At 45.5% G+C, this 24,505-nt stretch overlaps 1 protein-coding gene across 4 annotated transcripts; it reads left to right on the forward strand.

Moving 5' to 3' along the window:
• Window positions 1–44: 44 nt before the first annotated feature.
• On the forward strand, window positions 45–23,491 carry VAMP7 (vesicle associated membrane protein 7). 4 transcript variants are annotated; one of them, XM_052813618.1, is made up of 8 exons: window positions 45–128; window positions 7,352–7,510; window positions 10,740–10,797; window positions 11,424–11,561; window positions 16,531–16,621; window positions 17,260–17,327; window positions 19,373–19,465; window positions 20,163–23,491. In XM_052813618.1, exons 2-8 carry the CDS (start codon window positions 7,365–7,367, stop codon window positions 20,229–20,231), a joined length of 663 nt encoding a protein of 220 aa, XP_052669578.1. In that variant the 5' UTR covers window positions 45–128; window positions 7,352–7,364; the 3' UTR covers window positions 20,232–23,491. The 4 variants fall into 4 exon arrangements, with proteins under 4 accessions (XP_052669578.1, XP_052669576.1, XP_052669579.1 ...); XM_052813616.1 differs by lacking the exon at window positions 45–128 and adding an exon at window positions 135–316; XM_052813619.1 differs by lacking the exon at window positions 45–128 and adding an exon at window positions 641–864.
• The last annotated feature ends 1,014 nt before the right edge of the window (window positions 23,492–24,505 follow it).

The raw sequence follows: 24,505 nt of genomic DNA on the forward strand, positions 1-24,505 counted from the left end.
AACTCCCGGCAGGCACCGCGCGGTGCCGCCACGCCCGCCGGAAGCGCGTCACGGCGGCCCGGTACCGGGGAAGACGGCGGGGGGGGGCGGCGGCGCCCTGCGAGCGCTCCCTCCTGCCGCGGCGGCCGGTGAGCGGCGGCGGGGCCGGGCTCTGCGGGGGGGCCGGGCCCCTCGGGAGAGCCGCCTGGTTGTACTTAAAGCAGAGCGGCTCGCTCTCTCTCTCTCTCTCCGGTATTCCCCCCCCTTCCCCGGGGGCGGCAGGCCGCAGCGGGGCCGGGACTGACTGACTGGGCCTGCAAGGCCGGGAGCCGTTGCGGTGAGGCGGGGGGGGGGGGGGGGGGGGAAGCCGGGTACCGGCGGCGTCTCCCTGCCGGTGGAGGAGGCTGGCCGGGCGTCCCCGGCCGTGGGCCGCTTCTGGGGACGGGACGGGAGGGTGCTGCCGGCGGGCGGAGGCCTCGCTCGGTATCGGGGCCTGGGGGGGGATGGATGAAGGGGGGGGTGTTGGGCTTTGGGAACTTGGGGAGCCGGTTGCTGGAGGACGTGGAGGTGGGGGGGAAGGCCAGAGCTGCTGGTGGAACTGGGAGCAATGGCTTGGGTGGGTTTGAAAGGCAGGACAGTGATCGGTAATTACAGTTATCCTTGCAGTGGGGGTACCGGGGGGATGCTGTAAGTAGGCGTGCTTCAGGGGGGGTGTGTTACCTCTCTAGAGAGCTGTTTATTCAATGGCTGTCGTGTTCTGTTTCTTCGCCCTTCTTCTAAAACATGTCACACTGCCTCCCGGAAAAGGTGATGGGCCTGGAAGAGAAACTGGATTAATCCTATCTAGTGATTTGTTTCCGTAAGGATGAAGCGGAGGTGCCTGAAGTAAGCTGTGCAGGCAGAGAGGAAGCTAAACTTCTGTTAAGTTGGTGCAAGAATGTCGCGCTTCTTGGGCTTAAAATGAACAAATAAACTACAGGGCTTAATGTTGGAATATCCTTTAAAGAAATAACAACTTGTAGATGCCAAGGAAAGGTTAAAGGGAAGTGTAGGCTATGTTCTGCTGAAGTCACCGTACTTAAACGATCTTCTTATTGCAGTCGGGCAGTTTGCAACTTGCAGGGTTGCAACATCTACGCTTGTTTCATGTTTAAAGCCAGTAGTAATGTGATGGCCCTTGCTTTCTGTAAAGAGGATTTCTGGTAATATAAGCAGTAACCTCTTCTATCACTTGTTGGCACTAAGGCAGTGAATCTTCTGGTCGAGAAGAATGGATGAGTCCCCCTTGGCTGGCAAGGGCATTACTGCTGATGGAGGATGGGTGCAGTTTTCTGGGTTCACTTCTTGCCCCAGTTGTCTTAACTGCCATCCAACGGTTTATTCTAGATCTTCAGTGAAGTCAGAGCAACAAAAAAGTTGTTTTGTTGTCTCGCTTGAAAGTCATAAATCCTCCCTACTGGAGATTTAAACGTGGCATTGAAGACTGAACTTGTGTTTCTGACGTTCTTTAAGATGCTGCAGGTTTTTCTGTGCCCTTCTGTCAAATACCATGAGAGACCTTGTAGACAGCACCACGCTGCATCTTGCAGCGTGACTTGCAATGAGTAAATAGTCGTTGTGATACAAGTGCAATACTCGCCTTTGTGCTTCATCTCCGTTAACTGCCAAATGCTTCTGGCACTGCTTAAGGAGCTCTTTGGATCCGTGGTGTTTCCTGGGTGGCTGAGGAATGCAGCCTGTTCCCCCCCTCCCTCCTGATTTGGAGCCTTTCCATGCAAGACCTACCCGATATCTCTAAGTGAGTTTTTCTTTTAGGAAAGTTTGGTCTTGGCTACTTCCAGCCATTCAATATTGTAAGTTTAGATAGAAAACAGCTGTGATCTCTAGGTTATACAAAAGGGTTGATTGTAATGGATTTAATTCCTGACTTGTAACTTCTGAGGAGAGATGTTCTCCAGCAGTTTAACAAATTTGTATTACTAACAAAAGTAATACATGAGTTTTACAGGGCTGCATGAGATGCTGCTTATTGTTAATCTGGTTTACCTCATTTAATCCATTCTGCTCAAAGCTGGGGGCAAGTGTCATTGTAAAGTACGTGGCTATTGTCTCCTAAGTAAGGCTGAGGACTGTGAATTCAGTGAGTTGATTTCCTTGCTGCCGCAGGACTGTGGGATCCTACAGTGTCAGTGAGTGTCACCTTACTGCTGAACTCTCACCTCACTAATGTGAGTTCTGCAAATATCCAGTATTAAAAGAATGGAGACTTCTAGAAGTTGTCTAATCCACTTTATAATCCTCAGTTTGAACCTGGAGTTCTTCTGCTCTGGGAATTAAGGTGTCTCTTTGCTTGTGTGGGCTTTGTAGTTCTGAGGTTAGTCGCTCACTGCCTTGCAGGCTGCTGATCTTTGGTGGTGTGTGTGGCAGGGGGAGGGTTTGTGAATGTTTTTTCTTTTACAACTGCTCCTTTATATTGGTCCTGTTCATTGAGTGACTGCAATGTGAAGAGATTGGTTGTGATACTTGGCAGTCACCTGATTGCTCAAGAGGCTTAGTCGTGTTTGTTTATTCCGGGCTGTGACCTGGTGGTGTACCATGCACTGACACAGTTCTGGTTCAGTTGCTGGACTGGCCAAAACATTGCAGATGACCGTATCTTGGTGGATCTGAAGCGATGTGATTGTATAATAAATTCTGCTTTGTTTAGTTAGTATTGTTGCAGATCAGTGTGCTGTTGTAACTGTTCACAAATTGTTTGACTCGTGGTGCTCAGCAGTTCCTCGTTGTTAGGAAAACTAGGGTTGGTAGCACCTGAAGAGATTAGGTGTTGAGTGAGCAGAAAACAGAATAAAGTGCAGTTTGTGTCTTCTGGCTATATTAGTAAAAGCTAAGGTGTAGGACAGGGCATGAGTCTAAGTTTGTAGAGAATCACTTTTGAAGCACTGGACAGTTGAATTTTTTTTTTTTTGGCCACAGGTATTACTTTTTTGCTGGGAAAATGTGTGCTCTCTGTAGCCTTGTCAGACAGGAGTGAGCTGCTGTCTCTTTAATCAGGAAAAACTAGGAACACTTGCATTGCAGTTAATCATTTCTTTTTACAAGATCAGAATCAGCTGTGTGGCTGCCCTTGTCTCTGGTGTGATAAGCATTTAACTCGAGTTATCCAAGGTTTAGTTTTGTTTCATGTTTGTGTATAAACATGTGAGGTCTATGTTTTTCCTTGGCTTCTCTTCTGCTTCAGCTTCTTCAGGTGGAGGTAGTGGCTCCTGCAGGAAGGTTCCAAAGAGTTACTCATTCCTTTATGTTTTACTGCTCCATGCCATGTCCAAATGCTCCAATCTTAAATGCTGTTGTGAGCATCAGGCCAGAGCTCTTGGTGTTTTCAAGTCTGTGGAGGGGGGACTTGTGATTAGTAACTTACTCAGCTTGTCTTTAACTAGAGGTAGGTGAGCCTTGACTTAGAGCACTGGAGTTGCACTTTGTGACCCTCAGACTTGCATGTCTGTAGCACTGTGCTTTGAAGAGCCAAGAGCAGTTTTTTTTAAGGCCAGAGGCAGCAAACTATTACTGGAATCTGTGACTACTTTTTCTGCTCTAATGCAATCAACATGTGGTTGATGCAGCAATTTAAGGCTGGCTTAAAAAAAAAAAAAAGACAAGCAAGCTCTGCTAGGTTGGCCGTGTAAGTCTTCTGTGGCATGATGTCAGAGAGCTCAGTGCTGGGAGCATGCCCGAACAGTTTGTGTGTATGCAGGCTGACCAGTCTGTGGGCTCTTCTAGATACAGCTTTCTGGAAGGAAGTTTGGATTTTCTGTAGCGGGGCAGCTCTAAAACACTCTCAGCAAGATGCGATCTGGCAGGCTGGTTTGGTGAAGCTGGAAGGAAAAGGTTGTGGTCAGGCTTCTAAGAGGCTTTGCAAATGACTTGGCGCTCTGCTTGTCATGTGATGTTCTTGGTAGTTCAAGTGTTGCAAGAGATGATAGGATGCCTTGGAAGCGTGTTTTTAAATTCCTTTAAGGCATTTGCTCTTAAACTGGGGCTGCTGGGACTTCATAGGCCCTTGTATAACTCTTAATTATTCCTGTATGAGAAGAGCAGTGTGGTGAACAAGAGCAGCCCTAAAGCTCAAGTACTGTGAGAGTCATAACCTCAACTGGGGCTGGACTGTGGATCTGACTTGGTGGGCCACCTGCTTTGCTGCTTGAAGATATGACTTGCTCTTCATAGTATTTCTCCCTGGAAAAAAAATCCTGAACATCTGTGGAGCAAGTGATTCTCAGTGTTGCAGATGGCTGTACTGAGTCAGACTGAAGGTGGGTCTGACTGTGTGAGTGGTGGGATGCCTGGGAAAGAGTGGAAGAATAGAAGAAACTCATGATAAACTCTTAGGCTCCAGTGAGTGGCTGCTTGGGTGATATTTGTTTAATAGTGATTCTTTTCCTCCATAAACATGTCAGTTACTTTCTGAACTCATGTGAACTCTTTTCCTCCATGATAACATGTGGGAACGAGCTGCACTGTGTGAGGAACTACTTCCTTCTGCTGGAACCTGTTCTTGAACATTCTTTCATTTTTGTGTTACAGATAGTGAGTAATCATGACTTTCTTCTCTGCTTTGTATTCTTTCTTCTTGGGTATCTTTGTGCTGAGGAGTTTCCTTAGAAAGTGAGTAAGGGGAAAAACTTTTACCCTTGCTTTCCTCTATTCTGGAACTTCCATAATCTTATTCAGGTGGACATAGACACTACTCAATGGAGTGTAATAAGCACCACCTGTCCTTATGTTTAAAGGTCACCTCCTCTTAGATGTAAAAGAACTTGGTTTTTTTCTGTGATGCTGACAGATTATGTTAGAGGGCAGTTGTGAACCTGCAAGCCAGCATACCTTTGACTGTGGGAGGAAACAAACCTAGCTGTTTGTCACCTCTTTATACCGACATTTTTAAATGAGCTGGAGTTTGCTTGCTTCTGTCTGGAAGGGAGGGGGACAAGGCAGGGGAACAGCTGTTTGCAGACCCCAATTCCTTCACCAGTAGTGAAAGGGGGGCTGCTAGTCTGGGCACTCTTCACCTCCCTTCTTCCTAACAGGCTTTGTGCAAGCATGTCAGCTGGATATAAAACTTGTTTAAATCCCTAAGCCGTGTCCAGATGAGGTTGGCACCTTGGTGGGAGCGGTGGATGGGGAACAATTGGTGCATGAGTACTTGGATGCAGTAAGTGAGAACAAGGGAAGCCGTCATACCAAAAAGAGCAGCAGGTAAACGCAACAAGTTGCCTTTGTTCTAAAAACAGGTCTTGCTCTGAGACAGGGTAAACAAGAAGCAAGCCATGCAAAGCAGCACAAAGGGCTTCACTCCTGTCCTTGGTAGAAATGGGTCGGAGGAGTGCCAGCTTTAGGCCAGGAGGAAGTGAAAGCAGCAAATCTGTTTGGGAGAGCTGCTGCTGAGTGCTCTGGTGCTTCCTCCCCCCTTCAGTTATTGATGCTCTTTTGTGTTACTGGTCAGGAAGAGTGAAGGAGAACAGCTTACCTGGGAACTTGCATCTGCATGGTGTGAGGCTTTGTCTGGCATGTTCTCCCTTCCCCTTTACTGGCACTGTGAACTCTCTCAGGTTTTTTAGAGCGTGCTCGGCTGGGTGCTCTGCTCCAAAGCAGCGTTTTTTGAGACCTCTCACTGTTCTGCTTCCCACTTTGCTTGCCGTGGCCCCTTGTCAAACTCATCCTTTGCCTTCTGTTTCCTTCGGCAGTGCTGGCTCTGAATACCTCAGTGCTCCCAGGTGGTTGTAGCTTAGCTGTGGCTTCTATTCTCTGAATAAATCCACAAGTTTATTCTTTTTCCTGGCCAATGTTGAGCTCTTAAACCTCTGTGGGAGGTTTGAGAGATTACCTGATTGTTACTGGCCAAGCCTGAATCTGTCAAGCTCAGACTGACAAAGTGAGCCCTGATGCAGTGGGTAGTGATTGCATCTCAACTTCACGGTCTTGTTAACAGCTCTGCATTCTTCTACCACCTCTTCCACTGTTGCCATGATAATTTGTGCATCAGTTCACATGAAAGCATAAGCTCTTCAGGGCAGAACTGTCTGCACAGTGCTTGGTAGGACTGACCCCTGATACAGAAGAGATCGATAGGTCACTTCAGTCAGTGCCAGAGGCGTGGAAAGTCTGGCTGGGCGTAGCCTATGTTCAGTCTTTCTGCCTGTGGTCTTTGGATGCTGAAGCTAAACCACTGCTTCTCTGCTGTTGTACCTATTTCTAGAGAGGTCTCCAAGCTACTTGGTTGCATTGAAATAGGTGTGTGATCTTTCCAGCCAGAATGCAGACATTTCTAGACACAAAACAAGGCAGGCAATATGAAGGCAGTCAAGTGCAAAGTGAAAAATAAGATTTTGGGGTTTTGCAGGGTCAAAAGTCTTCCTAAGTCTTTCCTAAGCAGAAAAGAGGCTTATGGATGTACTGGATCAGCTGAGCAGATGTCACAGCTGTGGTCTGACATGTGGTTTCACATGTTAAATCTTGGGTCTGTCAGTAGATTAATGTGATGATACTTGAGCTGATTAACTGTGTCCCTTTATATGACAGCAGGCATGTTTTTCCAACTCTGGAGACTTCACAGAAGTCTGGCCCTCACACTTGCTGTAACCTGTCCAGTTTGATATGTATACAAGAATGTTGGCTTGTATGTGTTGCTTGGTGTGTTGCTGAGGTTAAGCAGTTTGCAAGTGTGCTGTCTTGCTTTGAGAAGTGCAGATTATGTGCTTTTACAGAAGTCTTGGGACAACATACACTCAGTGAGTGTCTCTAGACCATTAAAAGAGGATGTATATGGTGTGTCTGTAAGCAAGTGGCAGTTTTTCTACTTCAGTTTGATAGCAATCAAAGCCAAGGCCTCACCCCTGAACAGTCATGTGTTAGGGATGGTGGGCTTGGTCTGTATAATGAGCTGCTGTTAATATAGCTGCAAGACGGTTACTTCCTTTCTGAACTGCAGCTTGCAGGCCACAGGCAGTTTTTTTCAATAACAAGGAAGAAAAAACTTAAGGGTCAGTTGAAGAGCAAAAAAATGTACTAATAGCTAGAAATCTAGGTGGAAACAAGGTAGGCAAAATTCATTATGGGATCACTGACTGTAGGACAGCATGCAGTTGCAATAAGAAAAACCTTCCTCTAGAGGTTATTGTAGTCCTGTGTTGTTCCGAACAGAACCTAAAAGGGGAAATGAGAGAAGCTTTCTGGTAATGGTATCTTGTCAAAGTATTGAACAAGCTTATGCCTCCCTCCCTTTATGTGGAGGGCTGAGGGAATACTGTTAAGATTATGATGCTTTCTCTCCCAAAGAACGCAAGCCTAATTCTTGCGGTGTTTTTGTTTCCAGGTAGTGTGAAGTCATGGCTATCCTGTTTGCTGTTGTGGCGAGGGGCACAACCATCCTTGCCAAACATGCCTGGTGTGGAGGAAACTTCCTGGAGGTGACAGAGCAGATCCTGGCGAAAATACCATCTGAAAATAACAAACTGACCTATTCACATGGAAAGTGAGTAATGCTTCTCTTCTAGGTATGGGAGGAGAGGCTAGTGAACATGCACAAGGGTAGGAATAAATGGAGTGTAACCAAATTCATATTTGGATGTGTTAGTATGCTGGTTGAATGTGCAGTCAGCTCAATAGATACTTTTTTTCCCCCAGAACTTTGCAGCATAACCAGGATTTTAATTTAGCTTAAGCAATAAGTACCAAGGCAGTTGATACAAATTCAAGTTTTCTATTTTTATACAACTCCAAAGTGAGTTGGAGGGTGTTCAGCTGTGGATATCAAACTATTGGAATCTTTGCTGTTTGGCTTGTGGAGTCTTTTGCCAGCTTTTCTGAGGCTTGACCATGGCTTTAGGTAAAAATGTCACCCTTCTCAGATCACTTGTAGATCCTGGTTGCTTTAAGTTGTGCTGGCAGATGTTGTAGAGTCATCCTGAGCTACCACAAATCCAGTCTGTGGGACAGAAGGATTTTTTTCCCAAGCTTGTACAGATCTCTGAATAGCCCTCAGTCATTGTTGATAGAATGGAGGGATTAGATGTTACATCGCCTGAGGCTATGCTGATTTATTGCATGTGTAAAGCAGGTAAGTCAATGTGCTGGTGTGCAAACTAAAGTATAAGCAGAAGAAAGCAAATTTAGAAGCATTGGACCCTGTTTCAGCTCTTTTTTTGGAATTGGCAGTGTGGCTGGATTCTCAATATTGCTCAAGCTGTTGTGTTAAAGCTGTTTTGGCTGCCTGAGGATTCAAGAGGTGAGAATTGGGGTAGTCTTCCGCATCCTTCCCTGGCTTGGGAACACTAAAAGTCCCTGGGGGAGAGCTTTCTGAGGAAGCTGCTTGCCTTGTGGTCTAAAGTACTTTGGATGCGGAATCATTTTTTTCTACTGTAATTTTAAGGGTACAGTTATTTTCTTTTGTTTTAACTTTGCCTTGAGTGCTGTTCAACCAGCTACGAAGCTGAGTTTTAGGAGTGCCATAGTGCGTTTTTAGAGGTGAAAACTTCAATTGTGGTAGAGATTGGTTTGCTCTTTGCTGGGGAGCACTGAGAGATAGGCGACTAATGCATCTACGCTTGTAAAGCGTGCTGCAAAGTGTACAATCTTTTGCTCATTACTGACTGTTTCCTTAATGAGGATTTAACAAACGTGGCAGAAGGTCACTGCAGCTTGTGGTTGTTCTGCTTTGCATTGTGCTATTAAAACATACAGGTGCCATTCTGCAGCTCTGGGAACTGAGCTTAGTGTCAGAGTGTCTCCTCTGCTAAAGTTAGTCCCTTCTGACAAGTCTTATATTGGCTTTTTTTCTATGATTTGGACAACCACCTCTTCAGTCAGAATCTGCCAAACCTGCCTTCCCTCTAGGAGAGGGGAAGGAAGAGTTCCTAGCCATCTGTTTGGGGGGATTGAGTGTTTTCACACACACATGCTTGGAGCCGGCAACTTCCTCCTGCTGTCAAAAAGCAGGGGTTTTGGTTTGTAGATATATAGAATAGCCTCTTTTTTTCCTTGATCATGATAACTAGGCAGAACATGAAAGCTGTGAAGCTGAGTGAGCACATGGAGTTGTTGTTCTTCTTCTCTGTAGGGTTTCAGGAATCCTTCTGCCTTGCCAGGGTCCCAGCCTGTAGGCTAGAAAATTGCCCTGTTATCTGTCTAGGATCGTTTCTCCTCTTCTGAAACAGGAAACAACTTGAGTTTCTTTAAACTTTGACCTTCTTAAACTCATTTAATGAGTTCTTTCTGTTTTTAAGAAGAATTTCTGTGTCTTTTTATATAATCTCCAAGGAAAACCAGCCCTCAAGCATCAGGAGTTCTTGGGGTTATTCTCTCTCTGCTGTTACAATTCTTCTACAAGTCACTGGGGAGCCTACAAGGTAGTACCAGACAAGCTTTACCTCACTCCTTCCAGGGAGGAGGGACAATAGTTGTGGATATGCCCCCCCCCTTTTTTTTTCCCCATGAGAACAGGCCTTCAGGGCAGTAAACTATACTTCTAGCCCACCCCTAAAGCTTATTTCAGTGTCTTATATAATACAAAACCTGAGTTTGAAAGCTACCGAGCTGTGCCCTAAGAAATGTACAAGGCAACTGCTGTGCAGCATGTGCATTAACTTGCTTTTATTTTGGAGTTTGTATGAGGGTCCACATGCTTACTGGGGAAACTTTTGGAAATACACAAATGTCAAAGTGAAAGGATACATAAAGTTTTTAATTAGGGAAAAAAAAAAGTATTCACATCACCCTTTTGCAGCTCTATTCCTATTTTGTCCTGCTGTACTTATAAGAAGAACATCACCTACTGGAGCATCAAATGGCGAGTGGGCAATGTAATAAAAAAGCAATAGCTAAAGCCAGTGAGTTGAACTGGAATGCTCTGGTCAATTCTGGTTTGGGTTTAGTTGTGTACGAGCTAAGGGTTGGTTTTTTTTTTCTGGTGCGCCTAAAATAACAGCTTCGTTTAATTTTGATAGGAAAATACTCCTTTGAACTGATTTGCACTGTTTTTCAGGATACTGAGGGCTGCATTTCACTAACATCTGTGTTCGCTCAGCACCACCAAGGCATCTTTACATGAATAGTTAACCTAGCCACATGATTCAAGCCTTTTTAGCCTGATTATTGTTCTATGTAATTAATTTTCTGCTGTGGTTGCTTTTGTCTATTGGCCTTTGCGATGAAAACCAAAGGCAGCGCAACCCAGTGGTCATACAAACGAGGCTAAAGAAGCAAGTCACTGTACCAGCGAGGTTTGCTCAAGTATTATCTTTCTGGTCACTCCAATTAACTGCAGCTCTCGTCACATGTGAACTGGTGTGTGACTGCTTGTATGCACATTGATTAGGATTAGACATAAATCTTACCCCTGGGTAACCTGTCAAGGTTTTGTTTTTACAAGTAAGTAGCTGGAAGAATGTGGAACTGAAGTTGTTTGGCAACTCAATGTCCCATAAAGTTATTGCAAAGCATGGAGTGCTGTGAAGTATGTGAGGCTAGTGATTCTTTAACACGTAGGTGGTCTCTAGTTCGGTGTAACTTACAGGAATGGAAACACTTACGTGAACAAAGATGGCTGGGATATGTTGGCATCTCTGTGATTTCCTGTAGATTAACTGGAATTTGCTCTTCTACTTCTCCAGCCCTTGAAGGACCTGCAGGCAACAGTGTCTTCTAGAAGATTTGTCCTGTGGCAGCTCCAAATGACCTTTTTTTTTCTTTTTTCTTCTCTACAGTTATCTGTTCCATTACATCTGCCAAGACAGGATTATATACCTCTGCATCACAGATGATGTAAGTATTTTGTTTACCGCTGTTGCACAGACAGGCTCTTTGCAGGTTTTGGCTTTTTTTTTTTTTGTATCTGTATGTCAAAGAAAATCAATAGTGGATGCTAATCTGAGGTGCCTTTTTTTTCCCATTGGAGCTACTGCTTGTGTTCTCATTCACATCAGTTACAGCTTTGAAGTCTAAGCCTGGAACTCAAATGTATGTGAATAGTTAGTTTTGAGGTTAAGTTCTTGGTTTTGCCTGGTTTCTCTCTTAGCAGCCCCAGTGCAGTAGAATCTAGGTGCAGAGGCTAGCTTTTAATTGTCAGTGAAATATGCATAATATTCCTCAATTGGAATGGAAGTGTTGAAGCAAAAACTTCTCCCTCACTGGAAAAAGGTACCAGGCACAGAGTTAGAACTATGAATACCCCAGTAGAGTCTGCTGCCAACCAATGTCCGGGAAGCTGAGACTGAAATCTGGCTGCTATTCAAACCCCAGGATAACCAGTCAAATCCCATAGTGTTATGCGCAGCATGCCTGTTAAGAACTGATAATTACAGTTTCTCTACAGCCGGCTATGTGCCCCATACGCTTCGTTATTCCTGACTTGACACAGCTCTGGACGTGGTCTGTTCTCTTCTTTCCAGGACTTTGAAAGATCCAGAGCCTTCAACTTCCTGAATGAAATCAAGAAGAGGTTTCAGACCACATATGGCTCAAGAGCACAGACAGCCCTTCCCTATGCAATGAACAGCGAGTTCTCAAGTGTCTTAGCTGCACAGCTGGTGAGATCTGATGCTAAATGGGATTTCCCTAACAAGCCAAACTTCACCCCAGAAATTCTCCTTACATTTTCTCACTTGGGAACTGAAGCGCCCTGCTGAGTCTGGGTATAAAGCCAGGGAAGTTGGCTGTTCTCCCCATGCTTACCCTGCAGCTGGGTTGCTTCACTGCTTTGGTGGTAAAAATGGGTTGGGGTTAATAGTGATGCATTAACTGTTTGTACTAAGTAGCTGCACTGGAGATGAGATCGTAATGGTTAACATTTGAAATGTCAAACCTAGTTCCAGTTGACCATCCAGTGCAAGCTAACATCACCGTCACTAAGAGGAAGACAAACACGTGTTACTCTGTTTCTGTTAAACTAAACTTCAGAACTTGAGTATCTAGTAATCCTTAACTGCCCCTCACTTCCCTCCCCTTTACTTCGTGGTAATTGCAGTGGCACGCTGCTGGAGTGTGGCAGGGTATTTGGCTTATGGTACTGTGTCCTTTTCAGGAGGAAAGAAAACTGGGCTTGGATTACAGTGAAGTGCTGTATACAGAACCATGGTAGACTGTCCGGCTAGCTTGCACAGAGGCTCCAAGGATTTCCATTCCCAAGATAGGTAGGAGGTTAAAGAGCAGGATAAATGACATGTGAAAGGTCCCACATTCTCCGAGTTGAGATTTGTCTTGCATCCTTCTAACCCCAAAATTGAAAGTGTGAGGGTATTACAAAAGTGAGGGGAATATCTATTTCACGCTCAACTTGCACTTTTCAGCTGAGGCTGTAGTGGTGTTCAGGATGATGCTGGATTCCAAGTCCAGGGACTGTAGGCACTGTAGTCTTTGCAAGATGAGTTGCTCCACTAGTATGATTCCAGTCTGGAAGGAAGATGAAGCCCATGTCAGTGGGGTCTACGCAGGCACTGAACAACAGCATGTGAAGGGCTGTGGGACAGAGCGCCTTGGTACGGTGCAGTGCCGCAAGCTCAGCTGCAGCGAGGAAAGCTGCTGTCAGGGAGCTGCCTGCAGCGTAAGGTATCTTCTTGCTCACTGCTCCTGTGGTGGTAGGACCAGGTAACAGCTTGGTGTCCTGGCGGGGTCGTAGTGGCACCCCTCTCCTGCGGTGCAAGAAGGGAGCAGTGTGTCCTAGCTTTCCCACTGGCAACACAGCGTGTTGCTTTCAGTTGCTGGAACTGGATGGCACCGCTGTCCTGATGTGTCCAAGCTTGTGCTGTCTGATTTTATTGGCCCTGTTGACAGCTCAACTAAAGCTGAGTTCTGAATGTTGTCGTTAGGGCACATACAGAACACTGTCAATCTCCTTTTTAAGAAATTTCCAGGTTTCAGGAGGCTCTATTCTAGCTACTCTGGGTCTGTTCTTGGACTCCTGAAGGGAAAGGTTTGGCTGGAATCTGCTTCCCTCTTGAGGTGCGGAGGAGTTATGTGCTTATTTTGCTTACCGCAGGAATCTGATACAGCCTTGATGCTACCATCCCATTTTCACAGAAGTGCTTTGCTTGCTGTGTATTGTATTTGAGGTGTGGCAAAGCCCTCAGCTGCCAGACAGGAGAGATTGGAAATACTTGTATTGCTTTATGTATTTTATTCACAGCAGTATATGGGTATAGCTTCTGAAGCATTAAAGTGCACAGCATAGTGTTTGCATTTCCCTTCAGCCCTCTATAGAATGACATCTCTTTCACAGAGCACTTTTTCTTAATGTAGTGTTGACTTGATGTGTAACCTGGGTCTGCAAACACCACCCTGCCCTGCTTCAGTGGGGTTTTTATGTGGGGGAGAGGAGGAGACAAAGCAGAGAGCAGTTGCTCTAGGTGTGGGACAGGGCTTCTCTGAAAATATGAGCTGTTAATGTAGTGGGAATGTTGCAGTTTGCACTTCTCCCTGGTGTTTGGTCTGCAGTGGTATACTTCCAGCACCTGCAGAGAAAACAGGCCTGGGGAAAGCACAGGCCTTTTTCTAGATGTAATGTCAAATTAAATGAATGAAGTCAGATGGACAATAGAGAAGGAATAACTAACTGCCCTGTGACTCATACGATCAATAGCCTTATTAGTGCACAAAACCTCAGGCTACAAGGAAAGTGTTTTGAATCTTCTGTTGGAGACTCTTAAGAGTCCTTAATTGACTACAAACAACTTCATAACCTGAGCAATGTTGTATTGGCTTGGTTTTTTTTTTTTGAGACCTCCCTCGAATTAAAGATAAGATGTCCTTGGAATATTGGCTTTCAGAGCTTGTACACAATCTGTATCTGGGGCAGCTACAGCTTGTGCTGTACATGTGGTGTAGGAGGTTCTCAGTTTGCTCTGCTGTGGCTGGTGAGCATGTTAGTGCTGCTGCTGCTCTCTGTGAAGGGCTTGGCTTTTTTTCCTGCTGATCTGCTGAAAGTGCCAGGTTTGCTGATATTACAGGTGCAGGAGGAGAGGTCCTTTGCTGGTGACTCATGAGCATAGTTCTTGCCTGTAAGTGTAGAAACTGGGCAAGCTTTATAACACTCTGCAGCAGTAATAGTTGCATGTTGAGGTGCAGGGTGAAGCCAGGACTCTGAGGTGGGAGAAGGTGAAGTGAGGATTTGCGCTTGCACTGTTGCTGCCTGAAGTTTGTATTGGAGTTTGTGAAAGGAGCCGTTTGTGTTGGTGCCCTCGGTGACTAGCGGAGCTGATTTGGAGCATGTCAAGTTGCACATAGTTCATTGCAGAAACTGTTCTTTGGCTTATGCAGCAGATAGAAAGTAATGAATAATAATGCCAGTGTGGTTCTGGAAAGGCCCAATGCATTATGCATAATAAATTAGATTAACTTCCTATGTGTGATAGTACTGAGTTTTTCTTCTCCACCAGGCTTTGATATGTGGAGATGGAAACTATATGAAGTGATGACTCATCAAACTGTAAGCTGTTCGTGGCTGGAATAAGCTTAATGAATTGCCTTATCGGAAGAGCCAGGCAGTCTTCAGAGCCATGGTGTTGATATTCCTCTAAAAATCCCAGCCTTTCCATTTCTCTAAAGCATGAGAGGAGCTGCCTACCTTAGCTTTTGCATATTGATAGAAATCCAGGCATCAACTAATAGAAGTTAAGTGATGACAGAAAGCTCTTGCCTCAAATAGCTCTAAAACTTGCTGAGAGCCCTACTGATCAAACATTACGTGGAGTGCAAGAGCAGGACTGTTATCTAGGTGATTCCTGTAACTTAAGGAGTTTAACTAGTGTGAGGCTGAGGGTGGAGGAAGAGATCGTATGGCAGTTCAGAGATCACCCTACAACTCAAGTGTAGCACACAGATAATACTGAAAAGTGAGGCTGTGCTTCCAGTAAAACCAGTGACCAGCTTTGATAGCATGCTAGTTCTGAACCTTCTCCTAAAAAACTAACCTCTGAGGAGAAGGTTCAAAGGAGCTGTTGTATTCAGTGCTATAACCATTAATTATGACCTGAGTATGTGGCTGCTGTTAGTGTTAGAGACTCTTGCTTCCCGTGTTGTCAGAAATGGATGCAAATTGAACACTTATTCAGAAGAAAATTGGGGTTTAAGTAGCCACGTGGGTGATCATAAAGTACAGCAATCATGATCTAGTCCTGGCTCTGCTGTCAGTCTCCTTAGATGGTCTCTTATTGAAGCAGAGATGCTTTGTGAAGGTCATCAGGTGTGAGTGCAACGGCTACAAGTTTAGAGGAAAACAACAGTTTATGGGTTTTGCTATAGAGACCTGTTTCCCTGGGTGAAGGTGACTTAAAGGGCGTGGGATAATAGGAGCTGTGGCTAGCAATGTTTGACTGCAAAGGACCTGTGATGCGAGCAGTGACCTAAAATCAATCCAGGAATAGCAGAACTTAGTTATCCAACGCTGACTTCACCTCAATTTCCCTCCTTTGATTCTGCAAACACTATGAGACTCCTTTTAACCTAGGGGTGTTGGCTAGCGCTTCTCTCACCTACCAGCCTGAACCATGCCATCACCAAAGGTTCACTTGTGATCCCCAAACCAGGAAGAACAGTCTTTGAGTGAAGTCCCCGTCACTTCTGAAGGGAATTAAAGGGGAGGGATGATGGGAATGGTGCACAGGTTAGCAACATGTCATGTTTTTTGGCTTTCTTCTGTGAGGCCACAGAGCGGAGTGTGCTTCTATAGGTATCTGACAAGCTAGCAGGTGAGCTTGCTCCATACAGACACTGGGCATGCCACTGGGGTATCTAGTGCATGCTTTTTCCACTTGCTGTAATACACCGGAGGGATTCAATATCAGCAAAGCTGTTGGCAAGTGCCAGACCGTAGCTAGGAGGTGGCATGTGAAATCCTCCTAGGTGTGTCTAGTACACCGCAGACTGGCTCCTGGCTGCTCGTATCCTCTCTACAGGAAGAGCAGTTAGGAAACTCAAACTGGCCATCTTCAACACCTATCGATGTGGTGTTTCCAGTTCACGGGCCCTTCTCATCTTTGCTGGAACTCCCTCTGATGCTCACCTGCAGAGATGGCTGTGTGCTGTCTTGCTTGTGAAATGGCAGGGCTCTCTTGACATGTTCTAGAGATAGGTAGAGAAGGTCATGAAAGTGTGTTGCCTTCATAAATAGTTTAGAAATGATGTGTGGGACTGGGACCACTGATAGTAGCCCAGGCATTTAGTGAACCATATCTCTCAGATTCTTGTCTTAACTTTCCTTCCTTGCTGCCAATTGCTTAGACTTTCAAAGGGGGCTGTTACTTGTGGGCACTCTGGAAGTCACAGGCACCCGGCTGCCTTGCAGCTCATGCAGTGCAGGAGCAGATGGGCACGTGTGATCTGTAAGGGGCTGATAGAGTCAGATTTTGGTCTACTACCCACTTAAAAATGTCTTGGGTAACTTGAAAACTCACATTTATGTCTGTGCTGTTCTGTAGTGACCAGGAGTTTCCTTTTCTGTCTGAAGGAACTGAAGTGCAACGTTGAGAGTCCCTGCTTTCACTGACTATTCATTTGTTACAGAAGTACCACTCGGAGAGCAAGGGCACTGACCAGGTGGCAGAGACGCAAGCTCAAATCGATGAACTTAAAGGAATCATGGTTCGAAACATAGGTATCTGGCTTCCCTCAGTGCCACGCATGCAGAGTTCCTTGGGGCCAGAACGGCAGTCCCGCAGGGAGTTATCGAGAGTGAAGCTGACGATGGGGTGGCCTCTCTTGACAGAATAAACTGATGAAGAAGGGGCTGGGGGAAGCTCTGAGTTTGCAAGCTGTTACTTGTGTTGAACTTGGTTGAGGGTGGCACATGGGTGTGAGGAGCGCTGTTTGAGATGAACTTGGACAGCTCGTGGACGGGGTGAAGCACACTCTGGTTTTGGTCTGTTTGTCACTGTGGCTTTCCTGCAGCTGCTGTGAGGAAAATGCTCCTCAGTAGCTTGCTTTTTTTTTTTGCGTGTGTATGTGTGTCAGACTCTGGTTTGGGTTTTGACAAGTCTGACCACTTAAAATAGAGGGTTAGATCGGGAATTGACCAAAATTGAGCCAGGTCAGTCCCAAAAAGTCCCAAAACTGTGTGATGTGAGGCTGTTCCTTAAGTACTGTTGCCTGGCAATCTCTGAAAAGCTGAGAACTACTTGATATCTAATAAGCCACTGCCAAGAGCTCCTGGCTTGCATTTGGGCTTGGGTATTGGAAGCAGCTTTTTGCACTGGGATTCTACCTACAAATTTGGGTTTTTGTCTCTTTCTCCAGACCTTGTGGCACAAAGAGGAGAGAAGCTGGAGTTGCTGATTGATAAAACAGAGAATCTTGTGGATTCGGTAAGTCTGGGGAAGAACTTGGAAATGGGGAAGTAGTGTTACTGCATCAATTGTGCTCATCGGGGAGCAGTGGAGGTGAAGACCTGCATCTAGAGTCACTTTTAAACAGATACTGAAGCAGCTAAATCTACAGGCAATCTTTCCCTGTGTCAGACACAAGTCCTGTCTTATTCCCTCCCCATCCTTAACAGCTGTTTCACAGGCCACATCCCAGCCTTGCGGCTCCTTTACAAGAATGAAGGTATCCCATGCATCTCTGTTCTGTATCCTGCCAGTACTGGTGGGATTTGTGGGTGACTGCTTAATACTAGGCTGTGCTGCTGGGCAAATGCTCTGCTCCCAAGGACCAGCTGCCTGCTGCCCCATCCTGTTAAAGAACCGTCTTCAACTTGCTCCTGTTTGCTACAACCAAAGCACAGGCTAACGTGCTGCCAGCAATAAGTGGTGGTGTTTCTTGTCTTCATCTCTTGTGCCCAAGGAGGGGAAAACCCACTCTTTATCTGGAGTGATAGGAAATCCAAATAACTCTAAGCTGGCAAAAAGTATTCATGCCTTAGAGAGGCCATAGAGGTGCCTGGAGCTTACCCAGTAGGGAATACTGTCCTCCAGCTATTGGGTGTTTAAACCTTACCACTTCCTCAGGTGGTGGCAAGAAGTAGTTAAATCTCAGGTAATGCTTTAGACAAATGGACTGGAATTCCTTCAGCAATTAGGCTGAATTTGTGTATGAGCTCTCCCAGGGAGTGTTGGTTCTTGGAAAACATGCAGAAAATGAAGGACTAGGATATGCCTCTACTGTGAATGTCTTACAGCCCAATGGTGAGTGTCCTAGGAGATCCAGGGCTGAAGTTCTCAAACTTCAGAGTAATGGACTATGTTTTACCACTCCTGTACGAGCTTTGACCACCAGAATATTGTACATAAACCAAACATGTTAGAACCCTCCTAGCAACAGTGGCAAGGGCCCTGTTTTGGGAGGGAGGTCTGAAGAAGGTGGTGGTCAGGGTGGCCCTGTCCGCTGGAGAACTAGTCTGGGCTGAGACAAGGTGTGTTGGTATCCAGCAGTCTGCTTCCACATGTAGAAACCGCACAGCTGAACAAGAGAAGTGCTCCCAAAGTTCAGATGGTGGCTGAGCGTGGGAATCAAGTCAAAATTACAGTTCATAGGGATGTGGTTCTGCCTGGTGTAGCCTTACCTGAAAAAGTTGGGGGGTGGTTTGTGGTGAAAACCTGAAAGTAACCAGCAGAGTGTGCTGCTGAGTTGGCTTGTGCTGGGTGGTGCAGCCTTTCTCTGGGCAGGCATGTACTTGCCTGAGCTGTTCAGGGAAAGCCTGTGAAAATAGTTGCACTAATGCAGCCTGGTGGGTATTTGAGGTCATTTGGTGACCAAAACCTATTTTGAATGGGTGGAATTGCAGGATACAGAGAGGAGACTTGGAAGAAGGCGACCACAAGTTTTCCATAAAATGCAGCAAGCCCAAATACTGGAGGAAAGTCCTAGCATTAAAGGGACTTGTCTAGCCCCTCTGGAACTGCTATCAAGAGTAGCGATATGTGTCGTCTCATTTTAGCAGGTGTATTTACAGTAATAAAGTTGCATGCAATATGTTGGTGATTAGATCGCTAGTTCCATAAATATTCTGAGCACTTCAATTCCCAAAAGGTTGGAAGTCAAATGAGAACCCAACCAGAAGTACTCTAAGGTAAACTAATCCTTGTGAGCAGCCTACAGACCTAGTGATGTTCTGCATTTAACCCTCCCAAGCTGAGCGTGGGAAGGCACAACCCTGAGCTGGTTCTGGACTTCCTCTTATACTTGCTCTTGCCCCCGAAGTAGTGTGGGAGGGTTTTCTCTTGATGCCTGTTCAGTTTTGTATTAGTATAACTGCAGGAGTTAAATGGCTCTGGAGGAGATAACTGCAGTGGTTTGGGTGGTTATTAGGGAGGTAGTAGCTGGGAAAAGCCTCCAGCATCCGGCTTCTTGGGATGCAGCTTCCTTTGCAGAAGGTTCAGGAATTAACTAGTTGTTTTACTTTCTCTTGTAGTCAGTCACTTTCAAAACTACCAGCAGGAACCTTGCTAGAGCCATGTGTATGAAGAACCTCAAGCTTACTATCGTCATCATCATTGTATCAATTGTAAGTATGGAGCACAATAACCTTTAGCTCTTAAGTCAGGCTTAACTACTGGAAAATACCAATAGCATATAGTACTGTCTTTAGACCTGCATGTACTAAGCTCTGTGCCTGGAAGGGTCTTAGCTTTAAAACCAGTGTTTTGATGGTCTTGTGTGAGGCGAGAGGAGCATTGTGCCAGGCAGCTTTTCTTGTCAAAGCAATAGGAAAAGCTTTCCCGGCAATTCTGTCTAGCATCTAAGCGCCCATCATGGACAGCTGCCTTTCTAGCTCTGTTAGAAGCTAAGGTATTGAATTTATGGCTACTCTATCTGTAGTGACTTTTTAGGCCCTGGTCCTGTTGGTATCTTGTTACTTCACTTGGAAGTAGCTTTTTTTGATGTGACAATGTGCCTCCAGCCTGTAATAAATGCTAACGTGAGGATGCTGAAGTGTAATTGCGGGTTAGATGTGTGAGGTACTTTGCCACCACTGAACCCTCGTTCGTGTTTTGCTGGAGGGCAGTTCTCATCCCCATGTTGCTGCAAGGATGTGGAGGAAGAGGCACTGGCACAAAGTCCTGTGGGGCATTTGACAGGTTATTTAGGGTTTTGATAACCTGGGGTTTCCAAACTTGTGATTTGATTGCCAGGCCAAGTCAGCAGTTGACTGAATGATGGAAGTGTAATTCTCTACTGAAGTGGCTGTTTTCTTTCTCCAGGTTATCATCTATATCATTCTATCGGCTGCCTGTGGTGGGCTTGCATGGCCAAGCTGTGTGCAGAAGTAACTGGAGGCAGCTGGTGCTGGTCACCTGGAGATGAGAATCACAGGAGTGTGAAGAAGCAACCTACAGAATAACTCTTACTCTTTCACTACTGACACCTTCTCATTCTTCCATCCCTCCAGGACCTCAGACTTTTTTGCCTTATCACCCCAAACAGGCCCAGCTGGTCACTGCTTCTATGCAGCTGTAACCTCAAGAATGGGCTGTTTTAAATTACTTGAAGGGATTTTTTTTTTTTTTGTTTCTTTTTCTGTCCCAACTACAACCTTCTCAGCTGGGTGGGCAGTATGTCCAGCTCTGGAGGATTATGTGCATGCTCGCCCATGTGTCCATGTAGCTTTGCACTTTCATGTGAGCCTGCAAGTGGAGAACAATACTGCTAGCAACTGTCCTACCCCTGGGGATGGTGTTAGAGTGTAGTTCGGAGTGGGCTGAGCCTAACTAATGGGGGAGGGACAAGATGGGTGCACGTGTGCATTTCCACTTTCTACAAATATTGGAGATCCAGGTGCCTCTCCCTGCATATCTGGCCTCGCGAGGTTCTGTAGCGTTTCAACGCGTAGAGGTTGCCAGTGGAATCTTGGTAGTAACAGAAAGGGCTTTTGGGCCAGGGCTTTATGCACTGTGAGATGTAGGTGCTGCCCCTGTATGAAACCTCCCTTTTCCTGGAGGTCTTTCTACAGGTGGTAGGAGAGGGTGTTGGGTCACCTCAGCATTTTGAAATGGCTGCCTCTTCATCCTCACTTCTTCCTCATCTCCCCCCCCTTAATTTGTGGCTAAATCGATACAGTAAAGGAGATGGTTGCATATAGTTACGGTTGCAGTAATGTATCTGCTTTCTCATGTTATTTCTCCTGTTCTTCTTTTGAGGGTGGACTAAAATGAATACTAATGCTATCACTTGCCAAGGTGAAATTGGGGGCCAATCTATTGATCTGGCTTGACAAGGTGTCAGGTAGCTGCTGCTTGTGCTTCTACTCTGAAGGTGTGCGCCAAAAACTGAGGACAGAGAAGGGACAGAAGGTTGGAGCTGATGGATGGTTACTTTCTCTATGGTCTGAAAAAGACAGGCTTTTTCAGAGGATGTAGTAACATGTGCTCCTCTGAAAAGAAAAAAAACAAAACCAAACCCAAGGCTAATAACCAAATGTAGGATCAGGTATGCTGATGATGTGCTGCTCTCAGAGGAGATGGGGACAGCTTTGCCTGCTCTTGGAAGCTGTGAGCACTGACTGTGTTTCTGTCCCAGCTGGATGTCTGAATTGTCAGGCCAGTCCTGGCTGCCTGGAGCCAAAGCTGTTGTTGCCTGGGGTGAGGGGCGTAGGGACTTGTGTCTTGTATCTTACAGGCTCATTTCCAAGAGAAGAAATGGAAACAACTGAAATCTTACAAAACCATCAGATGGTCAAAGGAAGCTGCATCTTCTTGGTCCAGGGACGTGGCTTCTAATGGTGGGTGGAAGCTGTCGCAGTATGGGAAGGGGAGGCTTAATGTGTGACTAAACTTGAGGACTTGGTTGGTGCCATGGGTTCCCTGCAGCAGGCAGGGCAAGGACATGAAATGGCTGCTCCTTCAGGTGCTTTTTGTTACACTGACCTTGGAGCTTTCCAGCAGGTGCCAGGTAAAGAGCTCTCCTGTAAACTTGTATGCTTATTTGGATTTGTCTTCTACTAGGCTGAAATTTAACTAAGGGTAATCAGATCTTGATGTCCAGAAAGTGTCAGTGGGTCTGATCAGCGCTGTGGTCACTGGCATCTGTTTCTATTTGTGTTAATCAAATGTAAAGCTTAGAGAAAGACTTCCTCCCTCTTACCTCCTGCTCTTACAGCCACCCACAGTTCAGTGTACAATTGTGCATGTTTTAGGGATTGTTGATGTTACTGTGTTCATTTCTATGATTTGTTGTCTTATGTACAAATACTTTTTAAAGAAAATACTTCCTTTCCTTTTAAAGGATGCACAGAGGCATTAGTGTAAAAACAAAGTTAACTTGATTTAAATAAAATTACTGTACAGAAAGCAGATTTCCTTAGTTTTGTGGAAGGTGGGTCTAGCACTAGATATAGAGTGTTGGCAAGAACTCCTCTGTGAAACCAGTGTGTACCAGAGGCTTGGTGTCACCCCGCATGGCTGCTCAGAGGAATCGCGTGTGGAAGTCTTGCTGTGAAATAGTTTCCACAATGGCTGTGTAAAACCTCTCGGCTTTGGAAGGGTTGTGCCTTGGTTCCGATGCAGGTGCTAGAGCCTGCTGTGACTTGAACAGGGGCTTGTTTCTGGTGGTGGAAAGAATCTGCTTCTCCCTGTTGTGAACTCGGAGAGTCTGTGAGTGCCTGGGACAAAGGGACACTGAGGGACACAGGACAAGGTGCCCACTTGCTCAGAGCATTTGTGGGTGGAAAGGATACAAAAGGAAGAGTGGTGACACAGACAGTGGAGTGCTGTTATTACTTGGAAGCTAAATGAAAGGTGTGTGAGAACTTTAAGGCATTTTTCAGTGATCTAAAACCCCACTATCTTGAGGGAAATCCCCAGGAATGGGTGCCTTTCCTCTTCTCTAGTCACAGCTGGGAAGAACCCACTTTTTCCAGAAGAGTTTGATACAGACTGACCTACTGCTCGCTGTCGTGCAGTAGAGCCTCTCTGTAAAAACTCTGTAGCCTTTCATCTACCTCGGGAATGTTAAATGCTGATGTAGTATTAGGTTTTGGAAGCAGGCTCATGCATCAGTATGAGGGAGTTGGATTTCCTCTTAAGCTTGCAGAAACTGCTAAGAGTTCTGTTGATTGTTATCTTGGTTTGAGGCAAGGTAGCATTCTAATGGTATCTGCTGGGCCTCAGGATGATCTAGAATATAAAAATCTGAAGGAAGATCACTTGGTATGAGAACAGCTTAGAAAAATGAAAGGATGAAACTTAAATTAACACCTCATTAGCATGATAGTTCTTACAGAGCTGGGTTTTGTGCGTTTTCCTGATCTATGGCCCAAAAAGCAAACAAATGGCCCTCTCCTGAAGTGGGACAGCCATCTTCAAGTGCTTGTCAGCACTGGATTTATACTTAAAATGCCCATGAATTTGAGCAGAACCTAACCTCAGAGTAAGGCCCTGGTTAACCTTTTTGCTTACTTCTCTTAGCCTCTGGTCTGTCTAGGAATGTGTATCCAAATCCCTGTCTCTGTAGACATCCATGCTGCAGTTCTTCATAGAAACAGTATCACATGCCTGATAACCTTTAACTAGAATATAACCTTAAACTACTGAAATATTTTACTTTTCCAGAAAGTTTTTGTTCTTTACCTAGCACTAAGTATCTGTTAAGTATCCACTAAATACTAGCAGCTGTCTCAACTTAGGAGGCTGCAAAGAAACACACTGCCTGGAAAAAGCAGGCCTGTTCTTACCTTTGGAATATAGACCACAGTAAAAGACAGAACTCTCAAACAGTAGAGAAACCAAACTGAAATGTGGCTGGTCTTTTTCTGTGCTCTGGGAAGGTAAGTTCAGTGTGACCCAGGTTCCAGCTTTTCCACCAGGCAGAAGCATTAGAAAAGAACCTTCTCTGCCCTAAAGGAAAAACCTTAACAGGACAGTGCTATAAACCTGCAAAGCTTTACTGGGGGTAGTGAGAAGCCTATTTGTGTAAAAACAGTTGTGTCTGACATTTTTCATGTGTGGAAGGGAGGTGTTTCTTGTCAGAGAATGAGCAATAGCTCCAGCTCAGCCTCATCTGCCTCTTCTCCCACCTGTAACAGTGCTTACAAGAAGAACCTTCCTTTTTGCCCTTTCAACAAGGTGGAACTGGCTCTGAGACTTACAATGCTGCTCTGAAGTAGAAGAGGGTTATTTCACCTTCAGGAAAATAATGGTATGCAGCTGTATCTTAAGTTTATATTAAAACACTGATATTCATTAGAATGAGCAACTAGAATGTGAGAAAGAAACCCCTTGCTACTTTTCAGTTACTGGCTTACAGCTGCATCTCTCAAGAGGTGACAAACCCAACCTCGGTCTCAAAGCTCCTAGTGTGCGACGATGACTTCTGCGCAAGGGGCTGAGAAGAGTCAGCTACCCACGTAGTCAGTCCTGTGCTGGCGTTATCCTGCAAGGGTGATACAGGGACATACGTGAGCTGGACTGAAACAGCAATTCGGTACCAAGTGGTGCTTCCTATGTTTTGTTCTGCTTCAGCCACTTGTGGATGTTCTCCTAAAAAAGACATGAATTGAGTGCTGTGCATTAAGTTTTCCTGGGCTAGCACCTGCCTCATTCTTATGAAA

The sequence above is a fragment of the Harpia harpyja genome, chromosome 18 (assembly GCF_026419915.1).
Source record: "Harpia harpyja isolate bHarHar1 chromosome 18, bHarHar1 primary haplotype, whole genome shotgun sequence".
NCBI lineage: Eukaryota > Metazoa > Chordata > Aves > Accipitriformes > Accipitridae > Harpia > Harpia harpyja.